General features: G+C 38.3%; 1 protein-coding gene across 5 annotated transcripts in view; it reads left to right on the forward strand.

Moving 5' to 3' along the window:
• The window catches only part of NF1 (neurofibromin 1), a 253,107-nt gene extending 229,376 nt beyond the window's left edge, over nt 1-23,731 (forward strand). For 4 of the 5 annotated variants that reach the window (XM_049859655.1, XM_049859657.1, XM_049859658.1 and 1 more), the window contains 8 exons: nt 141-298; nt 3,002-3,124; nt 3,519-3,649; nt 3,829-3,929; nt 5,060-5,202; nt 5,553-5,599; nt 6,782-6,998; nt 20,066-23,731. In XM_049859655.1, the coding sequence (XP_049715612.1) occupies nt 141-298; nt 3,002-3,124; nt 3,519-3,649; nt 3,829-3,929; nt 5,060-5,202; nt 5,553-5,599; nt 6,782-6,998; nt 20,066-20,208 (1,063 nt within the window). In that variant the 3' untranslated portion in view covers nt 20,209-23,731. The remainder of the gene's footprint in view (nt 1-140; nt 299-3,001; nt 3,125-3,518; nt 3,650-3,828; nt 3,930-5,059; nt 5,203-5,552; nt 5,600-6,781; nt 6,999-20,065) is intronic. The other variant, XM_049859659.1, reaches the window with a different exon arrangement.
• The last annotated feature ends 712 nt before the right edge of the window (nt 23,732-24,443 follow it).

Genomic DNA, 24,443 nt, shown 5'->3' on the forward strand with positions numbered 1-24,443 from the left:
GTTTGTACCTTAAAGCCCCTTGAAATGCTGTTTTAAAATTGATTGTTGTCATTGGGAAATGGAACTATTCAGAAGGGGCAAACAGTGGTTGTATTGGTCATCACGTTAATTAATTCTTCTCGATTGTTTAAATCTCTCAGGACACTAAAGGAGAATCAGCCATGGTCTTCTCCCAAAGGTTCTGAAGGGTACCTTGCAGCCACCTATCCAACTGTGGGCCAGACCAGTCCCCGAGCTAGGAAATCCATGAGCTTGGATATGGGGCAGCCGTCTCAGGCCAACACTAAGAAGTTACTTGGTTAGTTTATCATAAGTTATGTGGATATTTTACTTATTTTTCACTAATGCTTTTACCATAATCTTCTAGGAGTTTCCTGGTTAGCATTCAGATGCTTACTTTTACTCTCGGAAAATTATTTGAAACTGTTCAGTATTTTTCTGTTTGGATTTAGCAAAGTTTTTGATGCCAGTTATAAAAGAGTTTGATAGATCAGCTAAGCCATTATCAGTTAAGATAAAGGAATGAGAATGGGATCTTGAGACAGTCTTTTCCGGATTCCTAGACTAAACACATGGCTCTCCTTGTTTTGTTCTGCCTTGAGCAAGCAGCAGGGAAGTGGGAGTGGGAGAGACTTCAGATGGCTGCAAGAAAGGAATAGTCTTGCCGCTGTCAGATGCAAGGCCTTGAATGATGTATTTCCCAAAGTTATCATCTGAAAACAGAATATGGTATGAAGCTGTAAAAACACTCCTTGTCATCGTTTCTTTGAAAAGACGAAGTGGTAAAATAATATATTTTCAGATTACCATAAGAAGTTAGGATTCTTGAAAGTTTCGATTGCTCACTTACATTGACATTTGTCAATGAGAAGTACACCTAAAATGCTGTAGAACTCTTTCCCTTTTCAGTAACTGAAAGTAAGTTAATGAAGGAGCCACTGATCCCACCTGCCACCGAGGAAATGCCAAGATGCTCTTATGCTCCTTTGACTAAAGTTTTAATTGTTACTGAAATATGTTGAGATTAGTATTTCAGTGACCAATGTTGAATGGCTAAGTGAGTTTCAGTTAGCCATGCAAGCATATTTGCATATCTTTAGGTCTTGTGGAAATGTTTGTGTTCATAAGGAAATGAGTGAACAGTCACTGCACTGAGAGCTAAGTAACCTGCCAGTAAGCTATGAAATAGAAACCGCAAATGTAATCACTGTTACTAGTCACATAGGTCTGTTACCTTTTGTTCAAGTTTCTTCCATCAGTGCTTTTGCCATAATCTAGGAGTTTCCTGGTTACTTTGTGTTTTGTAATTCTGGGTTTTCATGCCAAGGAAGTTATAAATGAAAAACTAACCTCAGAGAAAATCCAGTTGTAAATTCACTCATCCCATGTGTTAAATGAAAAAGATATGGCAAAGACTTATAATCAGCTGATTACAACAGCCTTCCTAGGTGCCATTAAAGTAATATGGATGGTTTGCTGTGCTCAGGGAGAGGGGGCACTTGAGGGTCTGGAGAAATGAGGAAAAGCTGCAGAGAGGTAACATCTGAGCTGGGTCTTGAAGATTTAACGATTGCTCGCCAGGTAGACACAGGATAAGGAAAGGCATTCAAGAGCAGGGACTAGGACAAAGAAAAGTCAGGAAAAGCAGTTGGCACGTACAGTAAGCCATTAATTGTAACTGGATCACAGGGAGTAGGGGAGAAATGAGGCTAGAGAAGGTTTGAAACTGGGTTATAAAAGACTTTGTGCCATGTTAAGAGATCTAGCCTATCATATATCCAACAGAAATCTTTAAGCAGGGGAGGGACATGACCAAATCTTAATTTTGGGGAAGTTTTCCTGGCAGCAAATGTGGGGAAATAGAGATTTTTGGCAAGAGGGCCAATTAAGAGATTGATGCAGCAGTCTAGGCCAAAAAAAAAAAAAAAAAAAAAAAGGTGTAGGCCTGCAATTATAAGACAAGAGCAGTGGGAGAAGAGAGAACAGAAATCAGGTTTGGGATAGATTTCTGAAGTAGAATGGACAAGACTTAGTGCCTGATTGATTGGGACAGGTAGGGAGGGAGAAGGCTCTGAAGGATGGCAGAAGTTTCTAGCTTCAAAGACTGGCTGGATATAATGACTCCATTCACAGAGATTGAGACTAACATGTTTGCAATAAAGGATAAACTTAGTTCAACTGATACATCTGAGACCCCTTCAGGATATCCAGGAGCATATGTTTATGGCTTCCTCAGTTTACATGTGGGTGAAATGAAGAGGCTGGACTAGATCATTTTGGGCTGTTAAATTATTTAGCCTTGATATTTATGACCACTTATTATGAATATTAGTATTAATACTTGAGATTATTAAAGCATTATATGTCTTAAGTGTTCAGTTGTCAGCTTTTATTAAATCAGCTTCAGTTCTGGCTTTTATAAAACAGTACCGTGGAAAGTATTCCAGGGCTGTTTTTACAGCTGCACCAAGAAGTTAGCAGGCTCGAATGTAAAAACAGGAAAATATAAGTTCCAGATAATCCAGTTTCAATACTTTGACCTTGAAGAAGAAGTAAAATAAAACTTGGATTTTACGCAAGTTTGGAAATTCCTCATATGTTAATTCATGGCACCAGCAAAAATTTTTAAATTGAAAATGCTGTTCAGACATAATTGATCTTTGCTGCTAAGCAGTACATACCTCTGTATTTGTTCTCAATAATTGTGCATGTTGTAGAGTTTGGCATACTTCCAGTTTGGTGAACATAATCTCAGTTTAATGTGGACCAATAAGATACATCCTGTCTTGAAATGGAAAGCTGTGTGACCAAAATCCTTTGAAGGATGGAGAATAAATGAGAGAAACTCTGCTCCAGGGAGATGTTTGACTTTCTTTGGATCCTTAAGTGATAGCTTAAATGCTTTATAGCTGAACATTTTTTTTTTGTTTTCTTGTAAGTGTACTTATCATAAAAAAGCACTGGTTAATTAACTTCCATATTCTGTCACTTTCGTTTATAGGAACAAGAAAAAGTTTTGATCATTTGATATCAGATACAAAGGCTCCTAAAAGGCAAGAAATGGAATCAGGGATCACAACACCTCCCAAAATGAGGAGAGTAGCTGAAACTGATTATGAAATGGGTGAGAAACAAAGTTAATTATTCATCTAGACCATTGAAAATAAGATGGGAGATTACACTAAAGCCGTATTTATTTTCCAACCATTTCTTAGAATCTTGAGGGTGAAATAGAGAAACATTTGTTCTTTTCTGGAACATAAGCTATACAGTCCTTAAAATAACAGTTATCCTGTCATTTTAATGACATATATGTTATACAACAATGTAAACAGCTAGCCAAAACTTTTATATAGGTGAATGATAACTCTATATGATGTTTATGTTGATATTTGCAAGTATCTGCTAAAGAGCTACTGGATTTTAGAGCTAATATCTAAATATGATAGGTGAAGTGGTATCCAATATGTGTATTTAATTAGTACAGCTGATCATATAATCCGTATCTTAAACTGCAGAAACTCAAAGGATTTCCTCATCACAACAGCACCCACATTTACGTAAAGTTTCAGTGTCTGAATCGAATGTTCTCTTGGATGAAGAAGTACTTACTGATCCGAAAATCCAAGCCCTTCTTCTTACTGTACTAGTAAGGTTTTTTGCTATTTTGAGGATTTTTTTTTTTTCCTCCTATAAGTTTTTATTCTAATCTACTCTTAGGAAGCCCTTAAATATTAAAAACATGAAAGCAGAAGTCTTCTGCTTCTCACCAAAACAAATAATTCAGCCATGAAGTAAAAATATTGTTTACTTTTTTCATCTTGGCAGGCTACACTGGTAAAATATACCACGGATGAATTTGATCAACGAATTCTTTATGAATACTTAGCAGAAGCCAGTGTTGTTTTCCCAAAAGTTTTTCCTGTTGTGTAAGTATCTCCTTTTGCTTTTAATTAATTTTTGTACCTGTCTTGAAGTCAAATACTGTATCACGACTTGGGAGAAGTGTTACCCAGTAATGTTCACTGGTTGTTGAAAGGGGACAGCGAGATACTGTGAGAGTGATTTTAGCTTAGAGATAGTATATTTAATGGTGGTTAAAACTAGTTTTGGTTTATTAGAAAAAAAACATTTTTTATCTTGTCGATTTCTTAAGTGGTTCATCATGATGAGCATTGTTCATTTTCTCACTTAGGAGCAAACCATCAGACTGCCGTATTTAATCGGCATACCTGTTTTAGTTTTCTTCTTAGTAGGGATTTTTTATTTATCCACAGCTGAGTGAAAATAAAATTCATCCCCTATTTGGGAGGTGAATTTTATTTTCTCTTAAGGTCTAAAATAATATTAACCTCAAAGTGTTGTTCAAATCCATATAACCCAAGGGAACTTGGGAAATGCAGTTCCTGATCTTGGCCATCTATGTAGCACCACTATTTCCATATTAATCTCCTTTTAAAATTTCAGAATGGTATATAGTTAGCTCTCAGTTATTTTTATTAATGGATTGTAGCTAGATTAGAAATAATTCATTTCTTTTTAAGTTTGAATTGCTTTATATATTCCACCCCATCTAAGCCAATTTTTCTTTTCTTATTTGATCTGAATGAGCATTTATTAATCAATGACTAATATTAAATTTAGGTTTACCTCCCTAGGTACACATCAACCGACAGCAGGAAGAAAATGACCCTAAAACATGCTAAGTGGCAGACAAAAGCCATCCTTGTCTTGAACAGAAACTCACTGTCTATAGTTCATGTTTATGTCAGTACTACTTATTTTTTTTTATCTTCTTTTCCCTGATGACCAGAAAGGAAACAAGAGACAAGCCAAAAAGACAAACACACATGTACACACACATGCAAACACACCCACACACACACACACCCACCCACACTCATTATAGAAAATTTGGAATATATAGAAAAGCATCAGAAAGTAAAAAAGCACACATCTCCATTTTTGTCACATTGTTCTGGGGAATATTATGCTTTGCAGTGTATATTTTCATTGACTTTTCTTCTAAAATGTTTCTTTGTTGACTTTTATTTTTCAGACACAATTTGTTGGACTCTAAGATCAATACCCTGTTGTCATTGTGCCAAGATCCAAATTTGTTAAATCCGATCCATGGGATTGTGCAGAGTGTGGTGTACCATGAAGAATCCCCACCACAGTACCAAACATCTTACTTGCAAAGTAAATAAATGTATCACAAGAAGGGTGGTTGATGAACTTGCTAATATGGGTACTATCGTAGAATGCACTCAACTACAGAATTCTTTAGAAGGAATAGGCTTGTTCCTATTTCTCTCTTCACGTGATTCTTTTAATTGTATGTTCAGTAAGATAACTGGTTTTGTTTTTTTTTTTTAAATTAAACTGTGGTTTTATACTGAGTATATTTTAAGTGAGTTTTAGTCTGCTTTGACCCTATCCTGAGAAAATGTTTTCATTGTGTGCATAGATCAGCTGTACAGTGTATTTAACATCTGTTAAGATTAAAAGATGTCATGATCGTCATAAGAGTAACATTTGATTTGTTGCAGGTTTTGGTTTTAATGGCTTGTGGAGGTTTGCAGGACCCTTTTCAAAGGTAAGAAAATATATTTTGCTTTGTTACTACTGACAGAAGTTTTTTTCTACATAAGTGTGCCTGCTTTAAGAACACACGTTATGTTGAAACCAGAATAATGAATCATAATAAACACATAAGTTATTTTATCAAGTTTTTTACCACAAGATTCTTTCAAAGAACAGCATCTTTAATATGCTTAAAGTATTTAACAGTTTTTATAAAAAATAACTCAGTTTATGCTTGACTTTTCAGCAGGGTATGACAAGCTTCTTTAAAACTTCTCTGCCCTTAGGCTTCATGTATTTGATATCTCAGTGCACACACTTCACGTATCATGTGAGAAAAAGGAGCATTACCCTGCGGTTAAAATCTATCTCCTGAAAATGATTTTCCTTCCAACCTGCTGGATTAGATCTGTTTACCCCTGGATATATCCTCATTTGTTCCTATCCAGTTTGTTCTTTGATTGGCATTAGTTGCTACAGTGCTGTACAAATATGTATTTAATTACATTCTTTGTATATGGTGTCTCTCCAAATTGATGGCGGTTCCTTGAAGGCAGGACTTCAGTTTCTTCCCCCTACAGTTCGTAGTGCTGTGGTCTAGATACAGGGGGTGCTAAATCAGTATAAATTGTCTGAGCCTTGTTCCAATTTTTAAGAATTGGATAGTTACTTTGTAATTTTGTCTTTTTAGTACCCAAATTGCTGAATATCTCTTGACATGCAAAGGCCGTCACTAAAAAAGTGGGCCTGAAGTCACAAATAGGTGTATCATGCAGGAGTTTTTATAGCTTGATTAGCCAGTCGCCCTCTGAGCCCTTCACAGTGTCGAGTTAGTTGACTTGCTAAGTGGCAGCTAGACTGATGATGCTCTGCTAATTTGCTCTGTTTTGGAAAATTGGCTAGACATCATTCCTGATGATTGTATTGTCTCAGGATTAAATTCCATCTTTGTCTGTGCATGGCTTTCAGTAATTGCAGGTTCTCCTGGAAGCTTTAAGTGTGAGCTGAATAAATGTCCCAGTTGTAAGTCCCATGGTAGTCTATAAATGTTATCCCACCCCCTTTTTTCAGTGATCGAAGGAAGAAAAATCATAAATTAAGCCCAAAACAAAAACTGAATTAAAAATTTTTGGCTTCAAAGGGGATTTACAAAAAGAAGAATGGAGCTAAAATAATTTCCTATTTTCCATTACAGCAAACACAAATCCCAGACTATGCTGAGCTTATTGTTAAGTTTCTTGATGCCTTGATTGACACGTATTTGCCTGGAATTGATGAAGAAACCAGTGAGGAGTCCCTCCTGACACCCACATCTCCTTATCCTCCTGCAGTGCAGAGCCAGCTTAGTATTACTGCTAACCTTAACCTTTCTAATTCCATGACCTCACTTGCAACTTCCCAGCATTCCCCAGGTCAGTAAATGTAATCTTTATCATAAATTTGAGCAATAATATCAGTATTCCAGCATTAGGAATTCCCTTGTTACCAGTTTATAGCAGATTTGCTCCTTTTTTTCATGAGATTCACCTTACCTTTCTTCTTTTCCTTGTAGCTGACTTGAATTTTGTTACTCTATAAAGCTTTCTACTTTCAAACAAGTTAGACTTAAGACAGTGAGATATTTAGAGTGTTCCTGTAGTGTCCAAGGTCGGTAAGGTCTTAGAGTATGGGCAGGAAAAGCAGCCTAAGCTACATCACCCTGTAAGAGAGCAGACCTGTAATTCCTTTACTAGCTATACTAACATTGCCCTAAGGGCTTCTGTGTCTCTGATACAGCCTACTTCTTTCAAAAAAAAAAAAAAAACACACAAAATATAGTGGTGCCGCACTGTCCTGCTGCCAGCAATAATTCGACCATCCACAGAACAACCTCAAAATCTGGATGTAAATAAATAACCAGACCAGAAAAGTCACCTCAAGGAAATAACATCTTAAAGGGCCTAAGCGTATTCCTTACTGTAGAGTCACTGTTAGATCCAAGTGGGGAAAGTATACCAATTCCACAGACAACTTAGAAGTGGGTACGCTGAGAAATAATAGGCAGGGTGGCTAGATAAACACCGTAGAACTGAGAAACCTACAGAACTGTGGGCTCATTCAGTGTCAGGGCTAACGGCATCACACAACCTGATCGACCCTGGGGCTGTTACTCGTTACAGAGCTGAAGTTGTGTGTGTCGTGATGACAGTGAATAATGAGGGAAAACTTCGTTACAGTCATGGTTCTATTTAGAAAAATCTGTTTCTAAAGTGATTAAAATAAAAGAAGGTTTTGTATTTAAAGTTCTGTTGCCTAAAAATTTCAGTTATGAAGCACCTCATTACAAAGAAGTTACTATGCATAGTTCCTTTCACTGTTGCCATGAATTTTCTTTTAAAAAGTTACATGATGTGTTACAACTATTTTGTGATGTTCAGGATCCAGAAATAGACTCCCCAGTTTATAATCCCAGTTTTGTATGAACTTTTAAGCACATAATAGTTTTGAAGATTCTGAAGAATAGCAAATATAACATCCAGTACATATTATAAGCCACTGCGTAAAGTAATCATATTCAACTATTAAGCTTTAGGTAATAACAAAGCTTTAGTTGGCAGAGGAAACAAATGATTTAATTCAGCATTTATCTGTTAATCACCTTACTGTATCTAGTCAGGTAATCCTTTTTTCCTCCCAAGAAGGAAATTTGGCCAACTTTCCCCCTGTATAACCATGCTAAAAACCCTGGTGGCACAGTGGGGTAAGAGCCCGGCTGCTAACCAAAAGGTCAGTGATTCGAACCCACCAGCCACTCCACCAAAGAAAGATGTGGCAGTCTGCTTCCATAAAGATTACAGCCTTGGAAATCCTCTGGGGCAGTTCTGCTCTGTCCTGTAGGGTTGCTGTGAATCAGAATTGACTAAGCAACAGTGGGTTTGGTTTTTGGTATAATCATGTTGGCTTGTCCTCTGTCACTGATTCTGTGGGTCAGTGGTTCTCCGAGTGTGGTCCCCAGGTCAGCAGCATCACCATCATCTGGGAGCTTGTTAGAAATGCAAATGCTGGGATTCTGACCCCGGACCTACTGGACAAAAAAACTCTCGAGGATGAGGCCCAGCCAGCAATCTGTGTTTTAATAAAGCCTCAGGTGATTCTTATGCACACTAGGGTTTGAAAACCACTGTGCTAGCCTTTGCCTGTGATCCTGCCCCATTATCACGATTTGAACTGTTAAAATAGGGAAAAACTTGAAATCGACTTCGTTCCAGATAACATAGTCACCCCCCACCCCCCACCCCCGCCCCAATAAAACCTTAGCATTTTGGAGCTAGGATGGACCATGGAGGTGATTTAGTTCTAGGCTCACAGCTTTGTGTGCCATGGGAGACCGAGATTTAGAAGAGTCCCACAGCTCTTATCTAGACCCAGAGCCCATGCTCTTTCTACCACACTCATTGCCTCTGTATCTGTCTGTCTGCCTGTCTGTCTGGTTCTAATCTGCCTTCCCTTAATTCCACCAGTTCCTTTCCTCCGTGTTGTTTTTGTTGTTAGTTGTCCAGGTTGTTGCTTTTAGAATGGTCAAACACTAAAGTTAATCACAATTAGAAAATTAGTAGACTCTGTCTATACTGGTCCTCCTGTTTTTTTGTTTTAGTTGGAGTCCTGGTGGCACAAAAATTAAGAACTCGGCTGCTAACCAGAAGGTCAGCAGTTCAAATCCACCAGCCGCTCCTTGAAAAGCATGTGGCGCAGCTCTACTCTGTCTTATAGGGAGGGTCACTGTGAGTCAGAATTGACTCTGTGGCAATGGGTTTAGTTTTTGTTTTTAAAATTTGGTTCATTTTGACTGAACTTTTGCCTCTTGGGTTGCTAGAGTGGTGTTAGACTTGTCAAAATAAGTACTTGTTTTTCTATTAACTTTTTTTTAATTCAGGCTGATTGTTACGGGGATTTCAGCCAATCTTTGCCCGCTGATGGGGACAATAAAATAATCACATTGAGAATATAGGTATCCGTACAGATTCCCCTGCTAGTTGATGAATAACCATGTCCAGTGATGGTTGGGCATTTGCCACATCATTGGCTTTGGAAAAAGTCCTGCTCTGCAACCTCTTATTTAAAATTGTCTATAAGAACCAGAGACTGGTATATATGGTTTTGGTCACAGTTTTAAACCATTCATATCACCCCAGTAGTTTTCCAAAAATGGTTACTTGAATAGACAACTTATGACACATTGAAAACCTCTGACTATTCTCCAAAGAAATTAGAGCTTTAAAATTAGTAGAATTAAATCACTGTGTTCAGTTATTAATGTTTCTAAATTGTGCTCCCTTTGGTTTGCTAGGTTATTTTACTATATGTTTTTGTAGAAAGCCTTTATCTTTTCATTAGTAAGTGTTCTGTTCCACAAAGTCTGTTTGTGTCTCTAAGTTGTGGGTTTATTTCCATGAAAGGATCCTGGTTCATCTGTGTGCCTAATAATTGTGTTTTTGTCACCTCTCTTATGGAATACCTCTCAGGGTAAGAGTTATGATACTTCCTCTGTAATTAGTTGGAACAGCTTCATGTCTTTACCTCCATGTAATGTTGTACCCTTATCTACTCATTTGTTTATGGAGCTGAGTTTGCTGTTACTAAAGGGCTAAAGGGAGTGATGAATCTTAGCCATAATTCTGACTCAATCCAGCATTTCATTTTTGCTGTTTAGCTATATAAGGGCCCCTGGTGGCACAGCACTTGGCTGCTAACCAAAAGGTTGTCAGTTTGAACCCACTCAGAGGCTCCACAAGAGAAAGATATGCTCCCATAAAGATTACAGCCTGCCCTGTCACTTGATGGCATCCACCACCAACAACATTTAGTTGTATAGATACCAAAATAGCTCCTTAGTTCCACTGCCATCCTCCAAGTCCCAAGCAGCAGTATTTAAAGCTGGGTCACTTCCTGAAATTGAGCAGAAGTGTGGCTTCCCATCAGATTATCCAGCTTCAACCTGTGCCCAGTCTACTGAGCTTAAGCAGGTGAAGGCCCTGGTGCCCTGTATCAAAGGCAGAAGTTCCTGATCTACACATAACTCAGTCCTTTGCTGCAGACTTCACGTGTCAGTGCAAGACTCTGGCTGCTTTCTAGATCTTTGGTGCTTTTACATCAGGATCAGCCCCTAAGCTATATTTTCTTTTGGTTTCCAGCATTCTCTGCTGTCTGATAATCACCTCGATAAAGAGATTCATGAACCTGCCAGCATTAAACCTTGTTTAAAAAAAATTTTTTTTTTGGTGATAATTCATCAATCACCAGCTTTTGAAGAAAAACTTATCTAAGGCAGTTAAGTTTCTTAATAAATGCATCTTTCTTAATAAATTATCATAGCCCACTTGTCCATCCCCTTACTACAAAGGGGATTGTTTTTTAAGTCCACATCTAAAAATACTTAGATGACTATCTCTGAATCCCTCCCTAGTAGAATTGAACTTGGCGTCAATGGAGCCAATGGACTAGTTTAGTGCATATAAAATTGTGTTAACTGTGGCCCTATTAGCCAAATGGGAATAAAGCTTTTCCTCTTTAGACTACCCCAAATGTTGCTGAGAATGTCAAGAAGATAACCCATAACATTTACTCCAGAACTTGATGTTTGGATTCGTTATTAGGTCTAGTGTAGCTTAGCTAGACATGAATTGAAGAACCAGGATTAGAACTGGAAAATCAACTGTATTTACCTAAAAAATGCTATTTACTTGCTCTTGCTTAAAGCCAAGCCACAAGTAGGTTTTCTCAGCAGATGAGCAAAGAAGCCTTTTTTAAAGCTATATTTTGAATGATTCATAACCATTTCAAATATTATCTCTCAGCATACTTTTTAGATATGGAAGACCAAGTAAAGATTCAGATGGAATTATATGAACTTAAAAAAACCAAACATGTTACCATCGAGTCGATTCTGACTCAAATAATGCCCTATAGGACAGAGTAGAACTGCCCCGTAGTGTTTCCAAGGAGCGCCTGGTGGATTTGAGCTGTCAACCTTTTGGTTAGCAACTGTAGCACTTAAACACTGTGCCACCAGGGTTTCCTATATGAACTTAGTACTTATTAAAAAGAAATTAAATAGATCTATTACCAGAGTTTTGAAATTTAATTTCTGCTCTGTCAGGATCACCTAATATTTTTCGTAATGTAATTCAGTAAGCATTTGGACCCCTATCTGGTAGGTATATGCTAGGCAGTCTGGGGCATTCAAAAATGAAGGAGACTCTGGCCCCCAGGGATTTGACAATTTTTCCTGTGGCTCTCATATTGGGTTTTGAGCTAAAATTGTTATTTATTTGTGATCCATGTTCTAAGTGTACACGAGTTCTTTGATATTAACTCTTAAGATTAATTTTACATTAATATAATATTTTGTAGTGAATAGCCAGGATCCTGGATACTTACCCTACAGCTATTCATTGTTTACTATATGCAGAGGGCTCTATTAGACCCAAGGGAGCAGGGGAGCTAATAGGGCACGATACCTGCCCTCAAGTAGATTTCAGAATAGTGAGAACAGTAAAGTGTACATAGGTAACTCTTTTACCTTTTTTGTGGTACTTGTCATGTTATTGGAAACCCTGGTGGCGTAGTGGTTAAGTGCTATGGCTGCTAACCAAGAGGTCAGCAGTTCGAATCCGCCAGGCGCTCCTTGGAAACTCCATGGGGCAGTTCTGCTCTGTCCTATAGGGTCACTATGAGTCGGAATCGACTCGATGGCAACGGGTTTTGGGTTTTGTCATGTTATATCTCCAAGGGACATTTGTTTGGAAGAATTAGGTAATTGTGGCAAAGTTTTAAAATATACACTTTTTACCTCAAAAAAAAATGTGAGGTGTATGTTATAATTTTTTAAGCAAAAACAAGCCTGTGACCTATTTTAAATGTTTTTTACTAGAAAAAGCCATTTTTTTTTCCTTTGACTAGCTTATTTTACTGCTAGCATTGGAGCATGATTTTTTTAGAGCAAAGACCAATTTTGCTGTTCCTTATTTCAAATTCACTTCTACTTTATTTATGGCCTGTGCCTAAGTCTGTCAGTCATTTGCTCACTTTGCTTCTGAACTGCAGACTGCCCACCAGGAAGTGGGTGGGTTGGCTAGTATTCAGAAGCATTCCTGAGCCACTAGCACTGACAGCTGTGCGTGCAGAGTGATAGTTCATCAAAGCCATTAGTCTAAACTTGGACTGAGTCAGTATTACTCCTAATATGTTTACTGGGTTTAAAATACCACTTTTTTAGAATAAAATTAAAGGCCTCTATTTTGAGACCACTTAAAATCACAGAAACGATTTTCATGTTTTAAAAAGTATTCACGGTATCACCGCACCTTTATTTGGTATTTTCTTGATTTGTTTCCCTTCTCTGTTATTGTCCTGTACTTGAGAAAAAATCATTTTAATCTGAGCAGTTGCTTCCTGTAATTTCTGCTAATTTTCATCATTTTTCCGTTTAATTCTTGATTTAAACTAAAATTCTTAATTCTAATAAAGGTGGTAGGAAACACATCTATCTGTAAAAGTATAAGTTCTGTAAGAATTACAGGTTCTGTAATTATAGATTATGATGTTTAGGAAATTAATGTTCAGAGTTCAATAATTAAAGTCAGATTTATTAGCAAAAACAAGGAACCATAATGATTATCTAGTATCTAATAGTATTTCACTTTTTTAAAAAAAAATCTTATGGACGTTGTTCACTTTGGTTTTTTTTTTTTTTTTTTTGGTTTTTTGTTTTTTCTGTTTTATATCTGTGAAGCTTCTCTGCCTTGCTCTAAATCAGCAGTTTTCACGCAGCTGTTCCCTCATCAAGGTATTTTTTACTCTATCATATTTGCACAAAATACTGCTTACCCTGCACTCATTCCGGGCACATGGCATGAGACTTCATTTACCAGTCCTTATAAGCACAGTCTGGCTTAGCACCTGAGGAACTTGTAAAGCCACCACTTTATAAGGTCTGGGTGCTTATCAGAACTACAGGGCCAGTGTGTGTTTTGGCTCAGCTTAGGAACTGCTGTACTCACCCTGAGCACTAAAGATACAATCCTAGCCCAGTACTAACACAAAGCCAGTTATTTAAAAAATTCAAGGAAGAGTTAATAAACAGAAAAATAGGATATATGGTTTGAGGAAGATTTTGTTTTTTAAGCTTGCTGCTGTTGTTAGGTATCGTTGAGTCAGTTCCGACTCGCAGCAACCCTGTGTACAACAGAACAAAACACTGCCTGGTCCTGCACCATCCTCGCAATCCTTGCTATGTTTGAGCCCATTGTTGCAGCCACTGTGTCAGTCCATCTCGTTGAGGGTCTTTCTCTTTCTCACTGACCCTCTACTTTATCAAGTATGATGTCTTTCTCCAGGGACTAGTCTCTCCTGAGAACACATCCAAAGTACTTGAGATGAAGCCTCACCATGCCTGCTTCTAAGTAACATTCTGGTTGTACTTCTTCCAAGACAGATCTGTTTGTTCTTTTGGCAGTCCATGGTATATTCAGCATTCTTAGCCAACACCATAATTCAAAGGCATCAGTTCTTCGTCTTTTTATTCATTGTCCATCTTTTGCATGCATATGAGGCAATTGAAAACACCATGGCTTGAGTCAGGCACACCTTAGTCCTCAAGGTGACATCTTTGCTTTTTAACCCTTTATAGAGATCTTTTGCAGCGGATTTGTCCAATGCAATACAGCATTTGATTTCTTGGCTGCTGCTTCCATGGACATTGATTGTGGATCCAAGTGAAATGAAATCGTTGACAACTTCAGTCTTTTCTTTGGGAGAATTTTTGTTTTCTTTACGTTGAAGTGTAATCCTTACTGAAGGCCGTAGTCTTTGATGTTCATCAGAAAGTGCTTCAAGACCTCTCCACTTTCAGCAGGCAAGGTTGTGTCATCTCTGTGTCACAGGTTGTTAATGAGTCTTCCTCCAATTCCGATGCCATGTTCTTCTTGATATAGTCCAGCTTCTTAGATTATTTTCTCGGTGTACAGATTGAATAAGGATGGTGAGAGGATACATCCCTGATGCACATGTTTCCTGATTGCAGACCACACAGTATCCCCTCGTTCTGTTTGAACCACTGCTTCTTGGTCAATGTACAGGCTCCACGTGAGCACAGTTAAGTGTTCTGGAATTCCCATTCTTCGCGATTTTATTCATAATTTGTTATGATCCACACAGTCGGATGCCTTTGCATAGTCAGTGAAAGACAGGTAGACATCCTTCTGGTATTCTCTGCTTTCAGCCAGCATCCATCTGACATCGGCAGTGATACCCCTTGTTCCACTTCCTTTTCTGAATCTACCTTGAAATTTCTGGCAGAATCCACCTTGAATTTCTGGCAGTTCCCTGTCAATGTACTGCTGCAACTGTTTTTTAAATATCTTCAGCAAAAGCTGAGAAGATTTTATTTTCTCCAAATATAAAGCCAGCCCCAGTGTTTCCTTAGAAATTAAAGCTGTCCGTCTACTCTGTAAGCTGTGTTAAGAAAAGGAGTGTGGCCATTAGTTAGCTCTAAGAACCAAGAAGAATAATTTGATACACTATGTCTAATTTATAAAAGATACCTTTTATTTCTTTTATTCTTCTGTGATTATTGCTCAGAAAGATTAGACCTAAACAAAAAAAGAAGTGTTATTGGTAAAAGTACATTTTAAATAGATAAAAATTCTTATGTTTACTGTTTTGTGTATTTAGCTTAAAACACAAATACTCCTAAATATATGTTCAGCACATCTCCATGAATGTATTTACTGTCGTATAAGAACAAGCTATATTTACATTTTCTTCTGAGATATATTTTGTGCTTATTTATATTTGCTTCAGTAATTGTATAAATTCTAGCATAAAAATCAAATCCTGTCCATTTGTTCTAAGACTCTTTCCAGTACCTCACTGGGTCTATTTACTTCAGGTATTAGAAGCATTGAATTTGTTTAGCAATTATTTTGTCTATGTGAAAAAAATCTTCACATAGTTTATCTTATCTGATTCTTCTCACTGTTCTTTGGGATAGGCAGAGTTCCGATCCAACCAAGTCACAAACCTGGGTCTTCTGGCATGTTTGCCTTATTATATGTGTAACCAGTGAGCCCTCTAACGTGTTTGCCTTCTTATATGTGTAATAACCGAGTCTTATGACCCATTTGCCTTGTATATATAATAAACAAGTCATCTGCCACATTTGCATTATTATAAATATGACAGTCTAAGCAAAACAGAATCAGACAACCTACTATAGCCCCTGTGCAGGTGGTGGGAGAGCTGGGTTATTATTTGTCTTTCATTTTTGTGGTAAAACTCACAAATTATTTAACCCATCTTCCTCAGCTTCTTAAGAATTGAAAGAGATTCAACCCTTTTATTATTTTGAAGACATTAGATTCCAGTTTGGGACCATGTTTTAGCGTTTAAAAAATACGTGAGTTTAAAATAATTGTTTTATTACTTGTCAGACCGGAGTGCTATCATTAGTTGCAAAATAAACAAGCCTTGATACCTGCCTTCAAGGAACTCATGTTCTAGCAGAGGAGATAGACATATAAGTTAAGTAACTGTAATGTAATCTAATCTTTTTCCTCACTGACTCAGTTCACTACATTTTGGTCAATGACACCTTTTATTTAGGATCTTTATCTGGAGCCACCATAATTCATTGAAGCATAGTGCTGTTAATACACTGTTGTAGAGAATTTTCGGCTTCTTCTGCCTTGCCTATTTGTAACTGTTCTCTGGTTTGACCGCAGCGTATCTGTGGCCAAATTTAAACTAGTGAGTCAGGACCACAGAAGTTTTTAGCCTTATTTCATTCAGGTTGTGGCCTCTGGGTTTGTCACCTCATGGATCTTTACGTTTGTGCCCACCAAGGGCCAGAAAGGAGAGCCAGTTTTTAGGGGCATAAAGACTAGAACACAAAACCTCTCGGAGGCCTGGATGAAAAGTGCAACACCAAGGTCTTTTCAATAATTTAAAATACACCAGGGACCAACGGGGGTTGATTTCGTCTCCATTCCAGCAGCCTGGCTGATGATCTTAGAGTTGCCCTGTAGAATGCCGAGACCAGGTTCTTCACCAGCTTCTAATTTTAGAGGGTGAAAACAAAGAACGCTGCCAGAATTATCAGAAGTGAGAACTTTGCTTAGAAACTGAAAATGCAAGAGCCAGATACTGTGATCATTCTGCTTCATACTGACTTAGCTTTTCTAAGATTCTGTATTTTGACATAAATATATAATGCATTTTAATTGTTTTTTGTTTTTGTTTTTAGTAGACCCTCCAGGATTTTTATGTCAGTTTCTGCTTTGATCCTTAAAATAAAGCATCTTTGCTGCACAGTTGAATTTCGCCCCAGGGCCCACCTAGTGGTTGTCCAGAGGAATCACAGTCACATCTCATTTACCTGGGTGTCACTTGTAGAGTTGAGTCACAGAGCAGGAAAAAAACACAAACATGCACGAACAGAATTGAATTGAGATGAAAATTAAATTTGAGAGTAGACATAGGACATCAGCCTCACATAGCAATGACACTTTGGGTGATGAGTGACAGGGCTGCCAAGGCAGCCATACTTTCACATTTTTTAATTAAAAGATACTGCTGCTCCTTAGGGGGGGAAATACACGATTTAGAGAGAAGTAGAAAGAGGAAAAAAGTCGCCCGTAGTCCCACCACTCTAAGATGACCACTGTTGATTAACATTTTGGTCTGTTTCCTTCCAGTTTCTTTACATAGATTGAGGTCATGTTATGTGTACAATTTTACAGCTTTTTATCCTTAACATGTAATAGGAGACAAGGCTTTTTAAAAATTAAGTAAAAAAAGGTAATTTGCTTAACAAAACAATAGAATATTCTTTGTACTTCTTTGTAGAAATCTTCACCTTGGCGACTTAATCTGCATGAGTACAATTTATGTCATTTTAATTCTCTAGAATATCACTGACCAGGCTCTTATCCTCAGACAGAAGCACCACTGCCTTGCTGCTTTCCCCTCAGAATGTACCATAGTCCAGCCGTATCAAGCCTCCTCCAAAGGAAGGCACATAAGACAGAGTCCCAGGGGGCAGATTGCTGACGGAGAGCCACAGGGCGCTCCTGATGTTTGTCCAAGCTGTGTGTCCCTCCTGATGGCCAGCTCCATAGTTGTTTCAAAGCTTTTCACTTTAAAGCCTAGTTTTGCATTGACTCTTACTCCCTTTTAGGGAAATGACTCCAGATAAGGAACTGTTGGACTTGAACTTATGGATCACATGCACATGAAAGGAACTGAAAGGTGAAATAACACCAACAAGTTCCATGATAATTTCAGATGGCAGAAGCCAGAGGGGGAGAAAATGTAATTGTCTTTTCTACTAAATATATGGCACCCTCAGGAGGAGATTAGAAGTTTCATGCTTTCTGGCTATGAATTACAGGAAGCCAGTCATCATATTTTTAAAAAATGGATGCATTTAGTTCAACCCACATTTACTAAAGAAGTCATCAACTATATCTTATAGGGAAAAAAAAGAGTAATTGTCTTTGCCCGTCAAGGTGCTTTAGTCTAGTGGCGGAAATAAGACGTATATAGGAGTAGTCATCTTATAGGCAAATGTAGTAAATGCTGTGTAAAAGCAGGGAGGAAAAAGGAAGGAGAAAGTGGTTCAGGTAGAGGACAGCAGAATGCACCATGAAGGAAATAGAGATGAGAAAAAACCTGGGTTGAATTTTATCCTGTAGAGATAAAACCCAAACCAAACCCACTGCCATCAAGTCGATACCGACTCACAGCGACCTTATAGGACAGAGTAGAGCTGCCCCATAGGGTTTCCAAGGAGCGCCTGGTGGATTACAGCTGCTGACCTCTTGGTTAGCAGCCATAATGCTTAACCACTGTGCCACCAGGGTTTCCATCCTGTAGAGATAGTCAATTTAACAACAAATACTTCTTGACTTGAAATACTAATTTTTGTCCAGAAATGGAGATAGCTACTGCTTATGATTATTTTTAACAATTCAAATGGTACAGATAAGAATAAAGAAGAAAGTAAAAATTACCTGGAATCTCATCATCCAGAGATCACATATTTTGACAAATGTTTTTTCAGCATCTTCTCTATGTGTCAGTTTTTTTGTTTGTTTTCTGCCTTCCAGTAGTGTGGGAACATACATGCTGTTTTTTAACTTGATTTTTTTTTTCTATCGCAAAATTATAGTCATCTTTCTGTATCAGTAAATCTCAATCAGTACTTTACATTTTGAAACAAATTCACAAAATACTGTCCAAGTATTTGTACTCCCACTGATATGCCAAAAAAATCAGTCCAGTTTTTTTTGGTAGATTTTATTGGTGTATAACAGACAGAAAAGCACACAAATCATAAGTTTACAGCTTAATGAGTTTTTAGAAAGGAAACACACTTGAAAATCCAGCAACCGAGTCAAGAAACAGAACATTGCTAGCACTCCAAAGCCACCTGCATTGCCCGCTCCAGCCTCTGTTTCCCCAAGGGTAACCACCATTCTTCTATCTAATTTGTAATCTTTGCTAATTCGGTGGGTGAAAATATCTTGTTTTTGTTTCTGGTTACTTTTCTGATGTTACTACTTAGATTATTTGTAAAATATTTTAGGGACCAGCTTTTGAAGATTTTAATCTCCACCATAAGAGAAATAAATGGAACTTGTTTCAGGTGCAAAACATGAAATGAAATGAATTGCCATAGATGAAAGTCAGAGCAAAGATTCTACAGTATGACCTTTGTGATACATTATTTTATCAGTAAATATGTCAGTTCCTTTGGGACAGGCAGAAACCCTTGGTGGCGTAGTGGTTAAGAGCTATGGCTGCTAACCAAAAGGTTGGCAGTTCAAATCCACCAGGCGCTCCTTGGAAACCCTATGGGGCAGTTCTACTCTGTCCTATAGGGTCGGTATGAGTCGGAATCGACTCAACGGCAACAGGTTTGGTTTGGTTTGAGGACAGGCACTGTGGTTGAAAAAATAAGAAACATCTGACCTTTCTTTGAAATGATGAATTTGACAGAAAGCAAGTAAAAATTTAATTTTTAGATCTGTGCATTCTGCAACTGGAGAGTATATTCTGTGGATAAACATGAGTAAAGATATGTGGCTAGAAGCTGGCCTCTGCTGGAAGCTTCTGGTATGACTTGGAGAAAGGAGTTCTGGTGTTCCCTGTTGGCCGCTTGGCTTTTCATTCAGCCAAAGCCTGCCTGCCTCTAGCTTTTTCTTGCAGCTTCTCCTTTCTCTCTTCTTATGCTGTTTTTCTGCTATGATGGCAAATCTTGCTTAACAAAATTTGAGGTTTGCTGAGTGACAAAGCCTTTGTAAATGTTTTGGCAGTTGATTATTAAAATGAAATATGCATAAAACATTTTGCAGGTTGATCGTATATAAAATAGTAAGATTTAATCCTGAAGCTTAACACCAAAAGCGAGGGGGTAACTGGGTGCTCTGTTTCTCTTCAGGAATCGACAAGGAGAACGTTGAGCTCTCCCCCACCACCGGCCACTGTAACAGTGGACGAACTCGGCATGGATCCGCAAGCCAAGTGCAGAAGCAAAGAAGCGCCGGCAGTTTCAAACGTAATAGCATTAAGAAGATCGTGTGAAGCTTTCTTTCTTTCTTTTTTCAAACAGACTTAACATACATGGGCTCTTCACTAGTGACCCCTCCCCTAGCCTTGCCCCATCACCACCAGCTGTGATGCTGCACTTCATGTTTTATAATGAGCTCATCCAGTCTGCCATGTTGCCAGATGATCAACTCTTGGAAGCATTGCCTAAATTTAATGCTGCTCTTTCTTTAACTTTTTTTCTTCTCCTTTTGCTGTGTGTCTGGTTTAAGCAAGTATTCAGAACAACTGCAAAGAAAGTGGGAGGTCGGGAAGCTTGAACTGAGAACATCTCAATTGTGAGAGAGGACGAATTCTTGAATACTGCTACTACTAGCCAGATATGAAAGCCATTTGCACAGAACTCTGCCTTCTATGTTTTCCCCTTCTTCATCATACAAAGTAAAGTGTTAGTCTTATTTACACACTTCTCAAGATAGAAATCTATGGGAGAAATAATATAACCCCAGTATGCTTAATCTGACTTTTAGCTGTGGACTTTTTTTTACTTTACAAAACTGAAGGAACCATAGGGGTCAAGCCTCAGTGACTTCACAACATAAAGCCACAGGCAAGGTACTTTGGGGGTGGGGGATTTGGTATTTTTAGTGAGTTCTTAAGAAATATTAACACTTGCGTACTAGCAATAATTAGAGGAGATTAAGAGTAACTACATATATCTTAATGTTACGAATCAAAACTATGAGTTCTGAGGCCTTATCCAAACTCAGTCATCAAAACTAGTTTATTTTTTTCTCCAGCTGATTCTCTTTTAATCTTTAAATATACTAGAAGTTTGTTTTGTTTTGTTTGTTTTTTGGTAAGCCGCAGCTATACTAAGTATAGTAATTATACATTTTTTTTCTCCTCTTTTTCTTTCCTAATTAATTCCGAGCAGGGAATCAGTGAACAAAGTGTTGAAAATTGTTCTAAAAGGTAAATGTCATTGCTGTTTGCATTAGCTCCGTAGCAAAATGGAATGGTACGTGACTTTTAGAGTAGCTGACACTTTTTTTTCTTAAATAATTTTCCAAGAAACATAGAGTATGTTGTATATTATCATAAATTTTTTAAATAAGATGCATTTTAAATGTCTTACACTCTTCCCCCTCCCTGCCAAAAAATCAGGAATCTCTTTAGCAGAGCATTCGGGTTCTGTAGGATAGAACTGCATTTGATCACTGTGAAACGACTGGTCGGCCTGCATTAGTGCGAAGATAGGGGGCCATAAGAGTCGCTGCTACGCTGGACGGTATGGGTTGTTGTTACGGCATTGCCCTGGTAATGCAATCGGGTTTCCTCATGGTGCCTGCAGTCTGCAAGATAATTTGACTTCAGTGAGCATATTAGTATCTGGATATTCCAATTTAGAGCTAAACCATATTTATTACAATATTTCGCCCTCGTCCCAGGTTCCCTTTATATGTTAAGATATAATAATGGCTTTGGGGGAGGGCGACCTAGGGGAGAGGAGTTTCCTGTAGTGCTGTTTCATTAGTGGATTTCAGTAAATTAAACTCCACAGCTAAATCAATAAATAATGGTACATATAAGTGTTCTGATTTTAATAATATAACACATTTCGCATTTATCCACACCGTAACAGTGTAATATGTTCATGTAAATAAAATTGCTTTTGATATTCAGAAATAACAATTTAATTTTTTTAATTTGTTTACAGTCCTGGGAAAAGTAAGAACCGTTTGCCAAAAGAAAAAAAAAAAACTTAGTATAAATAGTGATTTTGACATAGAATTATTGGGAAATATTGAAGACAGGTGCAATTAATCAAACATTTCTTTTTAACCGTTATAGCGGCTGCATTAGACTAAAATGTTTATAGTAACAGAGCAACTAAGACCCTAAAGAAGCCAAGACTAGGACTGTGTTTAGAAATAGACCATTAACCAGTGCCGAGTGTGGCTCTCCCACAGCCCAGTGCTTTTCTGGTGTCGGTGCCACAGCTTCTTGGCTCCTGAAATACCAGGCAATGTGAGCCTTTCATGATTGTAGTTCACTGTTTTTTTTTTCTCTTTGTTTCTTAGTTTGGTGCATATGACAGTGAGTGGCAGTATGCTATTTTGCTTCTTCCATCAAAATAGAGAAACTTCCAAAATTTTACTGTTGAAGATGTTGGTCCTTCCATAAACCCGTTTCCCAAGTCATGCCATTTTTCTTAGATGGATTTATTATTTCCCTCTCATGTAGTGAATGAATTCACTTAAAGTACCTCATGAAACGATCAGCGTTGCACAAATCCAATGTGAGCCTTCTTCGAACTGCAAAAATTACTTTTAGGAATTTGAAAACTTAACTAAGGTTTAAAGTTTACCTTGTTTAAAGAATTTCCGCCTTTGGAAGAAAATTACAGCTTTCCGAGTAACTAAAATGAACGTGAGCTAAATCTCTCACCGGTATGCGTCCCCTGAGAAATGAAACACCTTTTTAGGCCTTATACCTGTAATCTACAAAAGAAATTCTGCAATTCAGAGTAAGTTGCCCATTTTGCATAATTTGATGTATGTTCTGTAAAGAACATTATCACCAATTTGTTCAAAGTTTGTGGATGTTTCCCCTGACTTTGAAAAGGGAAACAGCAACCGCCATGTTCTCGTCACGTAGTCTACCTAGTGTACCAGTGTCCCTGTCCCAGGTGCCTGCCCCTGTTTGCCAAGGCTTCATTCACTGTGTCTGCGGGGAAGTGGCCGGTGCTCTGTCCTTCAGCCAGCACCGTTCATTACCCAGCACTGGGCCCGAGCCAGGTGCTCAGGACACCACAGTGAACTTCCACCACCAGGAACTATGTCCTCGTGGGGGACACAGAATGAAAGCCAGCAGCCCTTCAGGGTTTGTGGAGTGTAGGGTGATTCAGTTTTTGTTGTTGTTTTGGGGTTTTTTGTTTTTGTTTTTACATCTCCCCCCACCCCCCCCCCGCCCAGGCGTAATGAGGCATGTCTTATTCAATGTTATGCAATGAATTTATACGAAAATTCACTTAGTGTCAGCCACACAATTTTTTTTAATGCAGTATATTCACCTGTAAATAGTTTGTGTAAAATTTGACAGAAAAGTATATTTACTACACTGTAAATACATGTGATGATATATTGTATTATTTTGCTTTTTTGTAAAGCAGTTAGTTGCTGTACATGGATAACAAACAAAATTTGATTATTCTCGTGTTAGTATTGTTAACTTCTTCCTGCAACTGCGTTACATCATTTTAAGAAAATGCTATGTGTTGTAAACTTACATTGTATATGATAACTTACTTTCCTTTCCTTCCTGGCCTAAATTTTGGCAGTTTTCTTGTCTACAACCTTGTTAATATTGTAAGCAATTGTACGCCAGCAGGAGGGATACTGCCCAACAGACAAGATTGGTAATTGGAGGGGAAATTGTAGAAATCCATTTCAGATCAGTGTTGTTCCCCACCCCCACTTTCCTCCTCGTGTATGTACTCCCTCCCTTTTTTTAAGTAAAATGTAAATTCAATCTGCTGTAAGATGTGGGGAGTTATTTGATTTCTTCAGGCGCATCAAGCTCTGTTTTCTCACTTCCCCCATCTCTCCCTGGCCTTATGAAACAAATAAGGCAATTTCCTTTTTTTTTTTTTAAAGGATGCTTTTGGGTTCCCAGTCTCTAAACTAAAAATAGTTGTGGTGAAATGCTTTTTCAGGGCCTGCCAAACACAGAGGCAGCTCTCTTCTCAGGGATAGGCTGGCTTGAGCTCTCCTAAAATGATCAGAAATCCCGAGACCACTTGCTAGAGGGATGCGTTAGGACCTCACCAGTTCTCTCCAGCTTTTTCAGCTCTCCCCCTAAGGAATCTTCTGCAACACTACGTGTGTAAAACACCTTGAAGCCCCTTCCCTGGCTCAGCTGCTGTGAGCTTTACTATTCCATTTAGCCCCCTCGTGTGGTCTATACCCAGATGGAGAGGGACTCCAGCCTAGACCCGGTGGGCAGAACAGAGCTGACCCAGGAGAGGAGACTGGTGAAGGCAGCAGCCTCCAGTGATAAACAGTGGACTAAAAAGGCTGGGAAACAGATACCTGCAGGTCTAAGCCAGTGCTGGTCTGTTTATTGGAGGACAGAAAAGCAGGAATACCTCCCTGGAGAGCTTGGTAATATTCTTGAGTACCATCCCAAACCTCCAAGGCAAACTCCAGGGATGGGGTCCTAGGAGAGGGGTGCGTGTGTGTTGTGTGTGCATACGTGCGCATAACATG

The sequence above is a fragment of the Elephas maximus genome, chromosome 19 (assembly GCF_024166365.1).
Source record: "Elephas maximus indicus isolate mEleMax1 chromosome 19, mEleMax1 primary haplotype, whole genome shotgun sequence".
Classification (NCBI taxonomy): Eukaryota; Metazoa; Chordata; class Mammalia; order Proboscidea; family Elephantidae; genus Elephas; species Elephas maximus.